This window comes from Pangasianodon hypophthalmus, chromosome 16 (genome assembly GCF_027358585.1).
Source record: "Pangasianodon hypophthalmus isolate fPanHyp1 chromosome 16, fPanHyp1.pri, whole genome shotgun sequence".
Taxonomy (NCBI): domain Eukaryota; kingdom Metazoa; phylum Chordata; class Actinopteri; order Siluriformes; family Pangasiidae; genus Pangasianodon; species Pangasianodon hypophthalmus.
In genome coordinates, this window is record NC_069725.1 from 21,075,968 (window position 1) to 21,094,790 (window position 18,823).

General features: G+C 37.9%; 2 protein-coding genes across 2 annotated transcripts; both read right to left on the reverse strand.

Moving 5' to 3' along the window:
- Nucleotides 1–2,268: 2,268 nt before the first annotated feature.
- camk2n1b (calcium/calmodulin-dependent protein kinase II inhibitor 1b) lies at nt 2,269–5,217 on the reverse strand. The gene is made up of 3 exons (XM_026920970.3): nt 5,075–5,217; nt 4,786–4,969; nt 2,269–3,379 (listed from the first exon to the last, which is right to left on the reverse strand). Exons 2-3 carry the CDS (start codon nt 4,949–4,951, stop codon nt 3,309–3,311), a joined length of 237 nt encoding a protein of 78 aa, XP_026776771.1. The 5' UTR covers nt 4,952–4,969; nt 5,075–5,217; the 3' UTR covers nt 2,269–3,308.
- A 2,613-nt stretch (nt 5,218–7,830) lies between these two features.
- Nucleotides 7,831–12,273, reverse strand: mul1b (mitochondrial E3 ubiquitin protein ligase 1b). The gene is made up of 5 exons (XM_053240924.1): nt 12,004–12,273; nt 10,258–10,385; nt 10,088–10,175; nt 9,653–9,773; nt 7,831–9,483 (listed from the first exon to the last, which is right to left on the reverse strand). Exons 2-5 carry the CDS (start codon nt 10,375–10,377, stop codon nt 8,766–8,768), a joined length of 1,047 nt encoding a protein of 348 aa, XP_053096899.1. The 5' UTR covers nt 10,378–10,385; nt 12,004–12,273; the 3' UTR covers nt 7,831–8,765.
- Between the last annotated feature and the right edge of the window lie 6,550 nt (nt 12,274–18,823).

Here is an 18,823-nt window from a genome sequence, read left to right on the forward strand (position 1 = left end):
ATTTTTAACACCATTTCTCTCGAGTCTTGAGAGGCTCTTGAGAGCGTTCGGTGCTAACATTGAATGGAGGGCTGCTGATTAACTGAGAACGAGTGCTGAATAATTGAGCACTTTGATGACAGAGTCCGGGTGTTGGTTCAGGGGCCTAAGAGAAAGCTAACAAGCTGATTTGGGGTGCCTCTCTGTTGCCATGGCAACCAACTCCATCTCACACTCATGGGGAAAAAGGGCGGGAAGTGGATTCGCATCACACTCCTCTCAGGGGCAACATGTTCTAGCAAATGCGGACACAATATGGTCTTTCATGCTTTATTTTCAAAATACTGACTAATATATGGTTAGCATAAACGCAGAGCATTAGCTGTTTTGACCCTATTAGCTGAATTTAGAATTTCTTTTTTAGAGTTTACACATGCTATCAGGAACAGTGTTACAGACCTGCCAACTCTGAAGTGAAGTAATGAGTAGACCCGTGGAAAGGGTAAAATAAAAGCACAATTCACAGTATAAAAACATACAGTAGATTTTCAGTATAATTTCATATATTCACATATGGCTTGTCCAGTGTTACGCGTGGAAACTGTAAAATAGTTCCACATTTTTTTTTTTTTAATTCAGTCAAAATTTTAAGGGTTTTGGACTAAAACTGACCATTTCCATCTAAAACATTTCTGTGGCCAACCATTCAATGCACCCCGGATGAATATAGTTAACTGATGTTAGCTATAAACTTGTCTTAGTTAAACATACGCTGATCAAATTTGTTGTTATTGCTCTTTCGGCTGCTCCCGTTAGGGGTCACCACAGAGGATCATACATCCACATATTTGATTTGGCACAGCTTTTGCACCAGATGCCCTTCCTGACGCAACCCTCCCCAGTTTTATCCAGGCTTAGGACTGGCACTGAGAGTGCACTGTTGCACACAACCCCAGGGGTTTCCTGGCTGGGAATTGAACCCGTGCCACAGCGCCGAGAGCTCTGTGGCCTAACCACTAGCCCTCCAGGGACCCATGTGGATAAAATTTATTTCACTTAAAAAAAGAACTCAAAACATTCTCCATTTACCTTGAAGGGAGGCAAGAGTGCTACATCTTTCAAGCCTGAAAACCAAGTCAAGATGACAGCACCGGCTAAAACATTATTAATGTGAGACGGGGGGGAAGTGGGCGGGGCTTCCAGGGGTGTCAGTTATTCTGCATTTGAGTTAACTCCGAAGTGGGAAGTGGGGCTGTAGGACTCGAGTCAGGTCTTGAGATGTTCTCTGTATCAACTTGGACTTGTCTTGGTCTTGTGGGTCTACGTACAGCACATGTAGACATATCTGCATACAAATATGTCTATGGCCTATATAGGATCTTATGGAATAATGTGTGTTTTTTATAGCTTGATATTTCTGAGATTGAAATTTTATTTATGTAGCACTTTATTAAAGTCAGACATATTCTATGGTCACTTTATGTAAATGGCTACAGTCGATTCTAGACGAAATATGGGCTGATATCTTGTCAAGTTTGAATATTAAGACAACGTGGAACACAACAAGACAATACTTCAGACATATTTCACACAATTTTTCATGATTTTACGAGTGAGTCAACATCTGAGTATGTCAAAATGGCACAAATTTTTAAACTTATCTTGTAATTTTGTCAGTATCTTGAGTTCTGTTAGTTGGTCCGACCTCAGATTTTGACTCACAGTCAATAAAATTTAGAAGTTTAAACACAAACTATGACTTGTAGCGTGTGTCAATTAAAGTGCGGTCTATAGTAAGCCTTTTGGAAATTTGGCACTTTTTCCCATTTTGAGGATCCAATAAGAAAAAACTGGCCTTCTGTGGGGACTTCATTTAGACAGTTGATAAAGAAACAAGTTTGTCTTTATGTCTGCCAAATTTCATGTGGCAGGGAAAAATATATCTGAGGATATTAAATCCAAAACATGGCATCCTAGATAAGACATTTTATTAATTAAAAATATTTTTTTCACAGGAGTGAAAAAGTGTGATAGAAATTTGAGGGGAAAAAAGGATTTGGTTTTAGGTCACAAGCAACAAATAAAAAAATCTCAAAAAAAAAAAAAGAACAAAATCTGAGATATGCAGCAACAACATTTGAATGGACACCAAATGTCCCAATTATTATTGCATGGATGATAAATGATTAGTTATAGAGAGTTCAGATGTGTTGCAAGGCCAAAATGTAGATTTGTGAAGTATGTTGCATGATTGTGGAAGAAAAAAAAATATCACAGTTTCACAAATGATCATTTGTATTGATTTTATTGTATATTCACATTTTGATGGTCATACTTTCCATTATCAATGTAGCCCTGTTAAACAGTAAGAAGTGCAACATTTACTATATGTAATATTCAAGAGTTTTGAGGTCTGTCATTCCAAAGTTACTGTAAGTACACCAGTTTCACTGCCACACAGCGAGGCACTTCAGCCTGTCTCATGCAAAAGCAGTTAGAAAAGCCCTGAAACGGACAGGACGGCCAGGCTCGCAGAATTTCACAGTACGCAGAGCACAGCGACACACCTCGACTGGCATACTTTTGCAAGATTTGGCACAAATTGTGATCGTAAAGATCCTGTACAGCAGAGAGTGGCGACCACATCTGAAAGTGCTAGAACTACAGCTACAAATAAGCCGGTTTCACAAACTGCTTCTCCGTACAAAAGTTAGCGATTCACTTTTACGCTGCGCAGGCAGTTCAGCAACAACAAAAGTCACGATTAGCAACATCAAAAAAGTTAATTAAAAAAACTGTCATCAGTTTATAAAAACGTTTGCTCAGTCTTTTAGTACTGCAAAAATGTATATAATAAGAGATTTCCTTAAAGTGAAAAACACGTCACTGAAGAAATTCACAGTTCCATTGTGCACAAAATGTTAGATACACAAAGAAAAAACAAAGTGCGCTGTTAGAGAGAAAGAATGAGAGAGAGAGAAAAAAAGACAAAATATAACAGTTACCATTAGTCTGTGATTTGTGCTTATTAATATCAATGCATTCTCACAATACAACGGTACCTTTACCACTAAGGATCAACAAGTAGCAATAATAGACTGATCTCAACTCATAAAGGGGGGGAAAAAAATAAGTGATCAAAACATGCCCTCAGGAGGAATCAGTAGGTCAGACATTAGCGTTCTCCGTGTGGGAGCCTGCGCCGGTGCTGCTCTCCTCACGTGCTGTGCTGTGAAATTCAACCCATACTGAAGAGCACCGCAAAGTGCCGTTTCACGCAGAGGTGAGCGTTCCAACATGAAAAACGTCCTTCGCTGATTTTTTTTTTTTTACACTTTCGCCGGCGACTTTTCCGTCGTGTTTTGGAGCACCTCGTCAAGTCTGTCATCTTCTATGACAACTAGAAAGAGAGAGAGAGAGAGAGAGAGAGAGAGAGAGAGAGAGAGGTGTGATTAATGAAAATACTAATGATTTTCTCAATAATAATAATAAAAAAAACTAAAATACTTGGATGTTATATAACCAGTTGAAAGTACTAGTGCTACAGCAGGATAAAACAGGTACACTGTTCTCTGCTCTTCACTCGGGCCCTGTTCAAATCCCACCATCACCATCTCCAACTCTCTCTCTTCTCCTGCGAGCGTGTGTTATGTAATCCACCTAAATCCGTCCCTCGACCTGACATTATCTTTCCAGACATTACACCAACCATGGATGAGCAAATATGAGCAGATAATAACATGCAGGCTGCAAAAACAAGCAAACCGACACATATCACATGTTTCCACAGGTAAACATCTGGGCACAGATGCTTACAGATAAACCAGAAATGCATGCACATAGATAGATAGATAGATAGATAGATAGATAGATGACATGACAGGATCCTACAAGCCAAAGAATAGAAACATTCCCCTAAAAAATAACAGCTAGTGCAAGGCTTCAAGGACAAATCCACCCTGAATGGCTTGCATGTTTATTTCTGTACTTAACACATGATCTTCAGCAGTATTCAAAATTTATTTCAAAATAAGTCATCGGAGTTGATTTTTCTACATTTCTGCTTTTCTACATTACCCACAATGCTGTTTGATAGTAACGCCACTGGGATTTAGCCCTTGCTTTAGCCCAGCTCTACCTAAAGAGAGTGATGCAGCGGCGCTTTAGTCCTTTAGTCTGTCTGGCTCGGTCACTTCTTCATGCTAAAACAGATCAGCTTCCAAAGCTTTCAGAGCCATTACGCTCGTCATCGACCCGAGTCTCTATCGCAACTACGTCGTATAGCTGCATTGCATTCTGGAACTTTGAGTTCAGCGTTTGCAGCAACGTCTCTACTACTTTCTACACTGGATTTCTCATTAATGTGACACCGAACAGGCTGACACACAGGTAGCGTTGCCGCCTCACAGCTCCAGGGTCCCCGCGTTTGTCTGGGTTTCCTCCGGGTTCTCCGGTTTCCTTCTCAAAGACATGTTTGAGTTCGTTCTTTTTTTTTTTTTTTCGCCTGTTAAACGCCACTGTAAGTGCACTAGTATAACAGTAATAACAGTGTCCCCCTGTGACATCAGAGCAGGACACAATCCTAACTTTTCACACGAATAACGAAAAGACAAAATCAACGAACAACTTAAAATCAGAATTTATAAATTCATCACACATTTTGGAGTCTGATTATACTTCATGTGTTTCAGGGTGGACTTTTCCTTTAAGGTGTTCACTGGTTTTAGCTGGACATTGTGGACTCTGCCACCTGAAATGAACTTTAACAAGGTAGAGCTTGTGTCAAACTCTTGAAAGTCTCCTCACCTCGTTTGCTCCGTCCAATCTGTCCGAGTTTTGGAGGTCTTTTATTCTGTGTGGAGCTGAAGAAGTTGTTGGTGTTGTGCAGGCGGCAGGTGAGAGACATTTGCTCCTCGTCTCCATCGTTACCGTACCGACTTATGTTTTCCTCGTAAGGCAACACCTGCGACATGACTGCCTCTCTCTCCGTCTAAACCCAGAGTCAACAAAAAACCTTTCTTAAATACAAATTAAAGAACTGAAACTATCAAACAGACCAACAAAATGCTTTTTTTTAAACATATATTTTATTTACCCGCGAGCCTCTTTAGGTGTTTCGGTGTTTCGGCCAGAGCAGGTCCTACAGTCACAGACACCACGTGGTGCACAGATATCACACCAACGTAAAATCTGCTCTCCCGCGCGCGGATTCGCCAGACTACCAGTCCGTCAGCCAATCAAATTCGCTTCGTGAGGATTCCAGCCCAATTACAATCCAAGTAGGCGGGATTTCAGGAACCCAACCAATCACCGCGGAACGAATCCGATTCTTTCTGGAGTACGAATTCAGCGCAACACGTCTCCGTGTCCGAAATGGTGCCTCCCTATTCCCTACCAATATAAAGTGCACTTTGTTTAATCGTTACTAGTTAGGGCTCGTCGTTTGCACACTGTCCATCTCAGTGGGATTTTATTTTCTATCCACTAAGCTTTCCAACGCTGTAAAACGAAAAAAACGAAAAAAACAAACAAACAAACAAACAAACAAAAAAAAACAGGGAACGCTCTAAAAAGTAGTGCACTACATAGTGTATACAGGGTGATTTGGGACACGCGGGTTGTTTTCGGACCATTTCAAAGTCGTAACACAGCTGATGGGAAAAACAGCTGATGGAAAAGAAAATAAAGCCGAGATTAGGTCAAGCTGAGTTTCTCTTATTGCTGCGAGAACTGCACATTTTTTAAATTATTGCAAGACGCAAGATATTGTCTGTTTTTTGTTTTTGTTTTTTTCAAAAACTGATCATGTTCATCATTTTGCAAAATGCAGCCTTTTGGAGGTTTATACCAATATGCATAAGAATTAAGAACTAGGTATTTATTTGTAATGCACTTTTGTAAAAACACTTTTTTAAAGAAAGTGTTAAAGAGCTATATTATGCCTTTATATTCTTTGAAATGTATTATCATTTTAATTCTAGACATTATTAACATTTAGATATTATAAACATTATCTAATTACCCAATCTTCTTTATTCATTCTTCAGTTGCTTAATGTCTCTGAGGAGTGTGAGTTTACACTGGAGCATTTCAGGTGGGAATAATCCAGATGTTCTGCAACAAGCTGAAACTGATTAAAAATAATGCAATACCTTTTTAACACAGTTAAGTAAATATATAAATAATAATCATAAATAAATAAATAAATCCCTTTTACAAACATTACAAAGACTGCTATGGCAACACTAATAACAACAATAATAATAATAATAACAATAATAACAATAATAATAATAATAATAATAATAATAATATGTATGTTCATACATACATACATAGCTTTCCTTGCAAATGTATTCACTTTGTTGATACATATTCACAAAATCCATTCTCAGAAATAAAGGTATCAGAACTGTACTTTCCTGGTCACTGATGTGGTACGATCAAGGTACATTTTTGTACCTTTAGTATGTATCTATTACTTGGGAAGGTGCATGTGTTACCTTTAACTAGTTTTTAAAGTAAAGCTTTAAAGGTACCTCAGTGGTCAAATTATGTATCTACATTATTTTGAAAGATATTCTATATTCACATTTCCAGGAGAAAGATAAATAGAAAAAGATACAGAAGATGTACCACACAAGTGACAAGAAAATATACAGTTTGATACGTTTATTTTCTGAGACTGTAATATTCAAGTGAAGTGGTTCTACACTGGAGTGGTTAAAAACCAAGACGTCAGAATGTCTGAGTCAAAAGCACACCGCAGTCTGATTGGGTTAGAATGTTAGAGATATTTTGCGTATCTAATCATACAAATCCAAATTAAGTTCATCTTATATGTGCTAAAGTTCAAGGGGGGTGAATACTTATGCAAGGCCCTGCATATAATAGATAGACAGCGCCCTCTTCTTGTCAGGGTGAGTTTTTGTTTTATGTACAAGATCCTTCATCACAAACATTCCACTGACCAAAATACAAGATGTATTTTATTTAGAAGAACAGTTTGCCATTTTAGATTCCTGTTTGGAAATCAAATCATAATTGCCATGAAAACATTGACAAGCCTTTCTCTTCCACTTAACTGACCCCACCCCTACTGTTGCCTTTTTAAGGAAAAAAGGGGCGGGGCTGAACAGCTGCGTTAGGACTGGGGCATAAAAAGACTTCAGCATTACAAATTGCACCTTCGAACACTCTTTAAAAAAAAAAAAAAAAAAGCGGTGGTGATTAGTAAGGAATAAATCATGACACTGGAGACTCCTTCCATATATGTCTTCTTATGGAACAATTATAGATCACCATATCAACGATTAGAGGTTTTTCTTTGTTAAATCGTTTTTTTTTAATTCAATTTATTGTTAGGCTTAGATTTTCTTGAGTGTCTGCTATACAAGTCCCTGTGGATGAGTAACTACAGAAATGATAATATATTAGAAAGATCGCATTAATATAAACCTGTGATTTGTATTGAAGCCAACACTAGTGTCAGAGCTGCTGATATAGAAAATTAATCAACACCCACTGACCAATCAGATAAGAGAATTCAACAGCTCAAAATGATCTTTTTACTACGTTGTTGAAATGCTCTGAAACTTCTCCCATGATCCACTGACTACCTGAAATGTTTTGGACACTGAGCTGCTACAAACATCGCAGTCTTGAAGCTTACAATCTGATTGGCTCGCCATATTTTATTGTATACACATTTCTGTTAGTACAACTGCTTTTTTTTTTACTGCTGAAGTAAGGCAATTTTTGGTGAAAGGTACCAGACTCTCTAACGCCAGCTAGAATTCTGGCTTGGGCAAACTTAGGAGAGTAAGAACATTTCAAGAGATCTGCTCAATGTTCTGAAATCACATTTTATTTTTTGTGATATTTTTTGATATTTTTTGTGATATATCGGAAGAAAACTTTATTGAAGCCTTTTATGACAAGTAATACTTGTTTTTTTTTTTAAGGAAAAGAATTCAAGCATCATTTTAAAGCCCTTGAACAAAAAAAAAACAAAACAACCTATATCTGTTTAACATGTATATTGTGCATAAAGCGTGTTGTGTCAAACTTTTCACCCATGAAACTTTTCATCTGCCAAATCTTAAAATTCACCCAACACCCATGAGACCACAATGTCTTCACACAGCTATAAATCACTTTCAGTGGTCAAGCAAAACAGTCCACAGGCTTTTCTCCTCTTTATAAAGGAAGTGCTGTTGTAGTATAATAAATGTGAGTGCTTTTATTCCATTTGGAAAGTCCATTTTGGTAACAGAGCTGATGTTAATCAACCTGAAAATTTCATATTGTTCAATTTTCATCCTCCCTCTCCCTCTCCCTCTCTCTCTCTCTCTGGCTGCCAGCAGCCAATCAGAGCAGCCCTGAGAGCAGGAACACTTGTTCTAACACCGCTCTGAAACCAGTTAGAACCGCCTGCTGCTCATTAATCCATCATACAGTATAATATAACATCACAACAATTTATGTGAAAGAAAGTTCATAAACAAATATTTCCTGATTTTTGCCACAACCATTATCGAGGTATTTTGCTCTACTATTTATCACAATATATTTATTTATTGTTTAATCATCAGCTCTATATTTATATATATTTACTTATATGTTAAGCAGATCGCATGTCACATTTGGTGTTCAGAAGGCTAAATAAACGTTTTGGATTTTCACCCAGATTCGGTATAGCACCTACCACCATGCTGGAAAATTTAAATATTTTCACAAAAAAACTACACAATCTAAGCCTCTGGGTTTTCTCTTCTGAGAGGTGATTAGCTGTTGTACAGAGGCACCACCCGGTCTATAGTAGACCTGCACATGGGGCACTTCTTTGGCACAGGCAGCGAGCGGTAACACTGCCAGCACGTGCACACGTGGCCACACTCGAGAAAAACACACGAGCGCTGGTGGCTCAGGCACACGACACAAGCTCCAAGCTGCACGGCCTCCTCTTCCCCGTCCGTCCTCCTCCTCCTCTGCTCTTCAAACTCCTCCATCATCTCACGCTCCTTCTTCTTCTCCCTGTGCCAGGTGTAGCGCCTCCACAGCACGTACACCAGTGTAGCGCACGCTGCCAGACCCATGAGTGCCGTTAGAACTCTCCAGAACCTCGCGCTGCTCTTGTGGCTCTCCAGCAGCGTTTCGTAGTCCAGGCTGCTCAGGAAGTAGCGCAATCCTTGTTTGGGTGGCTGCAGACGCACCAATCCGCCGTCCATCACCAGCTCGCCCACGCCGGTGATGCTTGTGCCCAGCCGCAGCATCTCCTCCATTTCCGTCACGCCCTGTGGCCGCTCGCCGCTCAGGAAGTGACCCACGATGCTGGTGAAGGAGCTCGTGGCTGGGTGGAAGTTCTCGTACGTCTTGTCCAGGTCCAGCTCGGCGTCCAGGGGGCGGATCACGCGCACAGTGGCTGTGATGGTGTCATCGTGTGACGCGAGGTCAAAGGGTACAGTGTTGGTGCGCTGGTGGATGACCTTTTCATAGTCGTTCCTGACAAAAGGCAATGATTTCAAGCTCAAAAGTCAATTTCAGTACTCACATTTTCTTCACAGCATTTTAGTGAATTTGAACATGAATAAAAAAAAAGCTACATTTCTTACACACTAATGAAGTATAATGAACTAAGCATGAAACTAAAGCCCAAAACTCAAGCATTTACCAGATATGAGTGGTCCGATTCCACACCATCTTCTTCTCCTTTAGTGTCAGTCTGGCGATCACACCTCGGCAGCTGTCCACAAACTGACTGTTCAAGGTTTCTTTAACAGACCGAACAACCCCTACAGACAGACAACAGACAGAGCCTCAAAATCTTTCTCTCATTTATTAATTATACCGCTGAGGAAATATTCAAGCCCTGATACAGATTGCTAATGAGGCAAAAACAGAAATAATGCAAAAGGCCAAATGGCAACCAAGAAATGAAATAGCAAATGTAATTTGGGATGATTACTGGCCCAGACTTAATCACTTATTCTTCTTTACCAAGTTTGTAAACTCTGATAATATTTTGCTTATTTTATTACCATAAGAATCCTTGTAACACAAAGGAGCACAACTGTTGTCACACAATTACGCTGCGATTCATTCATACCTTCAATAACAGCGTATGGTATACATTTGCCTGGAGCTTCAGCAAGGATGCTCTGCAGATCTTGATCTAATGATATTTTCTTGGCTTCCTGTTAATTAGAATATAATCAGATGCTATTGTAACTGCACCATCTGTTCGTCGAAATAAATCCCAATAATTTTCTTACTTACTCTCAATCTGGCAGCACTGCTGGCCTTCTTCCTGTACACCGAGTAAAGGAGAGCAGTGAGAGCTGAACTGGTGGCCAAGAGCAAAATCTGGCTTGTGGAAGGTTTGCCATTCGAGTCCATTTTTTATTCTGGATTATAGATAAAAGAGAAACCTTATTAATCATAATCATCAATTAATAATCTTTTGGTAAAAACAAATAACATTAACAAGCAAAGTGAAGGTGTAGGAGTCACAACATAGTGAATTTTCCACAATGTTGCCAAATTTAGTGACTTTTTAGATCACTTTAGCAACTTTATTTAAAAAAAAAAAAAAAAAGTCTAGCGACAAATCGAACTACTTCTTGAACCGACGTTAGAGACTGTCCTGCACTCGATACGGCTCTCCAGCTCACACCACAGCTGCTGGTTATTAGAGCTGAGAGGTTGAGAGAGCAGGTTCACTCGACTCACCACTAGTGTGTAAATCCGGACCGAGTTGTGCAGAGATGTTGCAAACAACCAATCACTGATCGCCATTGTTCCCAAAAACCAATCACTGATCACCACTGTTCCCGACAAGCAATCACTGATCGCCATTGTTCCCGAAAACCAATCACTGATGACCATTGTTCCCAACAACCAATCACTGATCACCACTGTTCCCGACAACCAATCACTGATCGCCACTGTTCCCGACAAGCAATCACTGATCACCACTGTTCCCGACAACCAATCACTGATCACCATTGTTCTCGACAACCAATCACTGATCACCATTGTTCCCAACAACCAATCACTGATCACCACTGTTCCTGACAACCAATCACTGATCACCACTGTTCCTGACAACCAATCCCCAATCACCATTGTTCTCGACAACCAATCACTGATCACCATTGTTCCCAACAACCAATCACTGATCACCACTGTTCCCGACAACCAATCCCTGATCACCACTGTTCCCGACAACCAATCACTGATCACCACTGTTCCCGACAGGCAATAGTTTTCCCACCCAGGCACTTCCTTGTTTTAAACTCTCTTCTTGGTGATATTTACAACTAATAAAGGCAAGTTATTCCATTCATAACCATTTCCTTCATGTTTACCACCCAGTATTCAATAACATTGCTTCATATTTTCTATATTTTTCATAGAAATAGTATTTTAAATACTAAATATGTACAGAGCTGTGCGTTATAGTCGTGCCATGACCAAAGATTTTCTCTTTCTATAAGAAGTATGTTATAATCTGTCACTTTCTATTCTAATAAAACTCTATTCTGTCTTCAGAAAATCTTCCTTCTTCATGTAACTCCACTTGATATGCAAATGAGCACGACGATTCAATGACTATGCAAATGTAATATATGACGTCATCTGGCGACTTGAGCATGCATTAGCTACTTTCCCCTGAAACCAGACTGGCAACACTGATTTTCCAGGTCATAGCAAATCTTTATTCAGCTGTACAGTTTCAGTTTCAGGCAGATGGCTGAGAAAGAAGAAACAAATGTCATTTATATTTTATAATGTTTTACCATCATATTATTCACGAGCCATAACCGCATACATGATTAGTGCTATTTTAACTGAGTTAGTTGTAGCACACTTTCAGTTTCAGGTATAAGCTAAAACAGTAAAATAAGCCACATTTTCATTATTATTGAAATAAAAATGTTAAATAAAAATTTAACATAATACTAACAAAAAATATCAAACACTAAATCGCACATTCACTCAGATATATAAGTGTATACTTGCCTAATAACTTCAGCTAGCTTGTTAGCTTGTCTTCTTAGCTGGCTAACTGAATGCTAGACTAACATTTCTTTTGCACTGTTTTTATCGTTTAAACAAACCTCATGTCTACACAGATAAATACTAACGACATTTATGTAGAATTCCTATTTCTATTTTTTTTTTTTAAACCAAAACACTTATAATGACCAAAAAAATTAATGTCAACAACTCTCTATCTGTAGTGACTTCGACCCTGGGTCAGCGTCGACCCTGGTTCACTCCCAATTCAAACATGTAGTGCACTGAGTACAGTGTAGAAGTGTTTCTGTTTGTGCGGTGTGGAGTGCACCTAGGTAGGAAACGAGGTGCTTTTTGAAATGCAGCCTTTACCCCGCCCCCCCCAGTGACGTTTAAGTGGTGTGAATTAACTGCCACCTTGTGGTGTGGAAGATTGTTTTGTTTTGTTTTGTTTTGTTTTTTTATACCATATAAGTGACTTTTTGATACTGTGACAAGCATTTGGATTAAAAACAGCATTTGGAATAAATTTTTGTACCTTTTCTAATTATATTACTTACTTTTTATTGAATACATTTTTATTTAAATTTAAAAATTATTTTATTTTATTTTATTTTATTTTATATCAGGCACCAAAATTCTATATATATAATTGAGTGCAAATAATAAGACAATGTGTGTGTAAATAAATTATATATATTAAGAGCTACATGTCTTATCTATATGGCCTTTAATGAATTAATAAAAATATAACAAGATTACAGTTTGGGTGAAAATACTATATTTATGGTTTATATTTAACTACCTACCTACCTACCTACCTAACTAACTAACTAACTAACTAACTAAATAAATAAATAAATAAATAAAAGGTACAAAATTAAAGGATAACAGAGTGAGTGTGTAATAATTTTTGAAAATGAAAAATGTACTTTAAGGATATAAAGGATATAAAATGCATTTTGGATGCAAACCTTTGAAACATTTTCAGAAACGATATCCGTTTTGTTCTTTGCCTAGTTTATATCTAATGTAGGTCTAATAAAGGTTAATTTCTTTAGAGAGATTTCTTTAGAAAGTGAACTATCATTATTTCACAAAAGTGGTTCACGATCTTTGTTCAATCAAGACTCAAATCTCTTTTTATGACGTCCATATTAATGGAGAAAGGAAGAAAGAAGGAGGAAGGAGCACTAGAGCACAGCCTCAGTGCTGTACTGTAGATGGTAGTCTTGAGTCATGTTGTTACTGTATACTGTAAAAGGAATAACACACTCAGGGGCATGCTGTTATAGGAAAATAATAAAGTTAATAAGACAAATAATGCAGCTTGACATTAAACATCTATTAAACATCTCTTGACAAAAATATACAATTGTCCTTTGTCATATAAGAGCAAATGTTTAAATCTATTGATATATGTGTCTATACAAAACCCACGCTGCGTTCCTGTATGCAGAAACACTGAATAGTGGCTCTGCAGAAACACATCTTCAGATGAACAGTGCTGCAGGTGATGAGGTCATGGACTAATAAATCTTCCCTGAGCAGAGAAGCTGGTGGCGCAGCAGCAGCAGCAGCAGCAGCAGACGTCACCCAGTGACTCTAGTTTGCATGATAAACAGTTTCTTGCAAGCAGCACAAAGCCGCACAGGAGGTTGTGGAGATAACCCTGAGAGTGTGCAGCAGAGGAGCGCATAGAGAAATAAAACTCTGCTGCACTAGTTTCAGGCTCATAAACACACTCAGCTCTCTCTCTCTCTCTCTCTCTCTCTCTCTCTCTCTATATATATATATATATATATATATATATATATATATATATATATACACACACACACACACTACTATATGTATATAGTACTGTGCAAAAGTCTTAGGCACATGCATAGAAATGCTGTAGAGCAAAGATGCCTTCACAAATAATGAAATTAAATGTTTCTACATTAAAAAATACTATAAAGAGCAGAAAACAGTAATAAATGAAACAAGGTCAATATTTGGTGTGACGATCCTAAACAGTAGTCTCAGGTGCAGTGTGTGCAGTTTTATAAGGAAATGAGCTGTAAGTGTTACTGAGCATCTTGCAGAAGCAGCCACAGTTCTTCTGGAGACTTTGACTGTCACCTTGCTTCTTGTTTTTGCAGCGAAACCCAGCAGCCTTCACTGTGTTTTTTTGTCTGAAAAGTGTCTCTTATGTAATATATTGCTTTCTTTACTGACATACAAACATTTTTCTGTAACATTTGATTTTTCTGCTGGAAAACTAATGTTTGGAATCTAAAATGTTTTTTGTACTGACTCGATAATGCTAAAAATGAGGTGCCTCAGACTTTTGGCATTTATATATATAAATTAAAATGTCAATTATTTTTCCACTGCTCTAATCAGAAAGACATTAATCAGTCAAATACCTGCTAATATGCACATCGTTTCCACCTGGGATACTACACACAGCACAGATGATTTGATTAAAATAATGACTCACGGAAGTTGCTATAGATTGTTGATGTATGCAATTTTTTTCCTGTGTATTTGCTATCTAGAAATAGCTTTAATGAATTACTTCAAAGAACCAATAACTGAAAAATACTGCAATGTATCTTAGAGTGGAGGTTAAACCGTACAGTAGATGTAAGAAAAGATTTGTGTAAAACATTCGGTTAAGTATTAAACTTCTGTATACACACACACACACACACACACAAATATATATATGATGACTTAGATGTCTATATAGATGTATAGATAGATGACTTTGCCTCCATTCGGTGAAAAGGTTTATGTATGAAGCACTCACATAGCGCCCCCTTGTGGTGTGAAAAGACTAGAAACTGAAATTTTTACGTAACTAACTAAGGTAACTAACGTCACAAGCAGCGATCACAATGCGTTTATATCTATCTGGAGTGGAAAAATGCAAAAAGAGAAAATAAAAGCTTTCTTGCTTCCTTCCTCTTGTTGATAGAATTGAAATGAAATAAAGTTAGCAGCTCATGAGCTAGCTAGCTAGTATCTAGAGTAACAAGTGTTACACTAACATGTGTTCAGCCGCTAGATTGTTACTACTAGCTATGTGAACAGCAGGCTGTTGAATTTAAAGATCACTCATGGGGTCGAAGCTGATCACCTACAGTTCTTTTCAGAACTATAGCAACTCAGTGGAAAGTCTCATAGGATAATGTTTTTTGAATTTTTGGAATGATTTATTTTTAATACATGTACATGCAATGTAGAACTGCTCACATGTTATCTATGGCCAAATGTTATCTAGTGAATTTTCATAAATACAACATAAAATCTACTGATAATGGTATGAAGCTGATCGTAAAAATAAGGTGGTTCAGGTTTTACCACTTTAAGAATGTTTTTTTTTTTAAACAAATGCACATTTATGTTACCACATGATGCTTTGTGGTTGTATTATGACTCATTAAAATGCATGCACATCATTTCCCTTCAATAACACACTCATATGCACATATGAGTGCTTGCACACACACATACACACACACACACACGCACAGATGCACAGGTGCAGGTATTTGGACGCGTGAGCAATCTCGAAATGTTCTCCAGATGGAGTGTGTTTACCTGAGGCTGAGTAAACAGGACGTTACGATCAGTCTGGATGTTTGTTAATAGCTCTGGAGTTTCATATATCTTCACTGTAAACGAGGTGGGCCTGTTTGCGCTCCCTGCACTAACGATGCACAGAGTCTTGACAGAGTGTTTTTAAAAAAACGATTTTAAGAAAGGCGTTAACATCGTCATCTCTCATCATATCAACTGTCTACTGTTTGTAGCCAAACATCCTTTTTATCACAGTGTTAGACTTGCGGTGTCGTGCAGACACAGCCTTTGCCTTTGCCTTGCTTTTCGAACTTCTGCCAAATCGCACATAATGGATTTTCATATTCTCATCAATCCTGATGTGACTCTCCTAATGCATGCCATAATGGCCTCGCTTTTTTTTTTTTTAGACACGTAGCAATTTTTCACTTCTTCTCGACAGCACGACAGGATTGCTTTTTCTGTCTTCCTGCCGGCTTGCATGCATCGGCATCGTTACTAGACAAAAATAAACACGCCAACGTTTATTGACAGATACATTAAGCATATTTTTCAAGTGAATAATACAACTTTCTCTTACTACAACTTCTTTTCTTACTATCATACTAATAACTATGATAGCAAAAAGCGCTTCTGAATTCCGAAATCTGATTGGTCAGAGGATTGTTGTTTCATTTCCTATAACAGCAGCTCCTCACTTGTTCTAACACATTATCGTTTCTATAGCAACAGCTCATACTTGTATAGCAGACGCACCACATCATCTGAGACTAATAATAAAGGTGTTGATTAACAAAGCAAAACCATTTATGTTTTCTTTAAGGAGATGCTTTTTTAATATTTACGGAAGGATTCTCCATTTTGCGGTTTCTTGGCAACATCAAAATACTTCAAAAGAGAGAGAAAAGAGAGGCTGATGATGGAACGACTGCTTTATAGCTGCTATAACACAAGTGATAACAAGATCTAACTTGTTTTGTGGACGTTCCACAATATTAAACGTAACTATAAACGAATGCAAAGTGTGACGTGTAATTCTTTAATAAGTCATAAAAAGTAATCATCAGCAAAGTGCGGTGGTCTAAGAGGAATAAAACACTGTGGGACGTTCAGCAATAGCATGCCTTCAGATGTGTTGTTCCTTATTTAACACATGCTAAAATCATCAGCATCTAATAAATAAAGTTACCTGAGAGTCCTACGAATAAAACATAAAGTATTATGGTTGAATATTTAATAAATTTAAGACGTTAACATTTACATTTCGGACACAATATGAGCAAATGTTCTGTTTATTTTTGCTCCGCTATCAGAAATAGAGCCCAAAGAAGCTACACTCATGGCTAGCTGGCTAGCTAGCTCACATTGACGGTACATTCCCGTTAAAGGTGCTTCTGGTAAAATTGGCATCCCTTCTTCCTTTTCATCTTCATTTGGTAGTTTAAGCCAAAAGTTATATTTCTGAAAAGTATCGTTTACCGTGTCTGATGATGTCGCTAACACTACTGTAGTAACGGTTTGAAACTAGGAAGTGGAATTTTACATGGCGAACACAGACAAGCGGAGTGATACACACAGCAAAACATCCCAGTGCGGTTATACTAAATACAGGCACTCTTGGAACACCGCTTGACCAATCAGATCAGTGGACCAGAACTGAGTGTTGTATGATGAATGTTAATATATTAATTAGTAGTTAGTGTTAATATGACGTATAACATGATAAATGAGTAACCCAGTGCATCCTGAAAACCCCAACATCCGCATGCTCACAGCTGCATTGAGAATGAATTTCTACACATTTCCTAATTTCCTCTTATTCTGTTTTGTTCTTTCGCTATAATCACTTGTAGACAGACTTGATCCTGCCTCATCAACATACAGTAGATGATCTCAGCTAGTATGGCTAGTATCAAGCTCTTGGATTGTGTATAAATACATCATTTGCATTTATTTCTAGCGCTTTCTAGACTCTTGTCTGAAGCAGATACAGTGAAGACTGTGGTGGGGTATGATCCATGAGATCCAGACATGATTACAATATCAGTGCGGTTTTGTTTCATTCAAAGCACGAGTCTGCTCTTACTCTTGTTCTCCATTTTGTTCTCCATTTTTTCTATATTGAACACTTGTGGATTTTTATACTGGGGAGCTGAGGTGAAAAATGGGACCAATCTTGTTTTTTTTAAGTGAAGAGTACCAAAAGTTTGAGAACCATGAGAACTCTGTGTAGCACGGTGAGATTAGTTTAAATATAGGACCACTTTGTGTGTGCATTTGATCACTAATAATACTAATAAAACTATTGTCAGTGTCTAATATAACAGAAAATGTTTGAGCAATAATATATGCACTTAGGACTTTTTCGTAGTGATTTTTCGGTCCAATTCTGTGCCAGTGGTTTTGAGCTTAAACAGCAGCTGCTTATGTTTGATCAGTCCTTTCCATCACATGATGTCACTCTTGTCATCTGGTTGTGTCATTCTCGTTGTCGTTTGGATGTGCCATTATGCATGATGTTCGATTGCGTGGATCTTCCTGTCATTCTGACAGATGTGTCATGGTTGTCATTCATGCTGCCGATTTATTTGCTGACTAAGCAAAACATGCATCTATAAATAAATCTGAGCTGGCAGTAAAAAAAAGTTCCATATAAAATTTTCCCCAAATCATCTTACTAATGTTTCCTTTCACTGAAACAAATAAGGAATAAAACACAATGAAGCGTGCTGTCAGAGGAAAATAATCATCAGTAAAGTGGTGTGATGAAGCATTAGTTCCTGTTACCAGCCTGAAGATTGTAAAACAGCACGTCCCAAAGGGTTTTATTCCTTCACTGCAGTTTGCAAACGATTACAATTATTTATTATTAAAGAAGGGAACGTTGTACCTTTATATTCGTTTATAGCTAACATTTAATGTTATGGAACGTCCATGAAACAAGTTAGTTCCTGTTATCGCTTATATTATAGCAGCTATAAACAGTCATTCCTTCCCTTTCTCTGAGACAGAAATCTATCATTACTTTAATTAAACTCAAAATAGTGGAAAATAGTGAGAGTGAGTGATTTGTGTGGCATTGTTAAGGTATATTTACATGAGATGGTTGAAATTATGATCAGTAACTTTAACCAGGGCAGACATGATGATTTCTGAATCTGTTCCTGTCAGGCTGAAAAGATTAAACCACATCACACTCAGAATGGAGAGATTTTTATGTAAACTGCAGAAAAAAACGAGGGCAAAATCA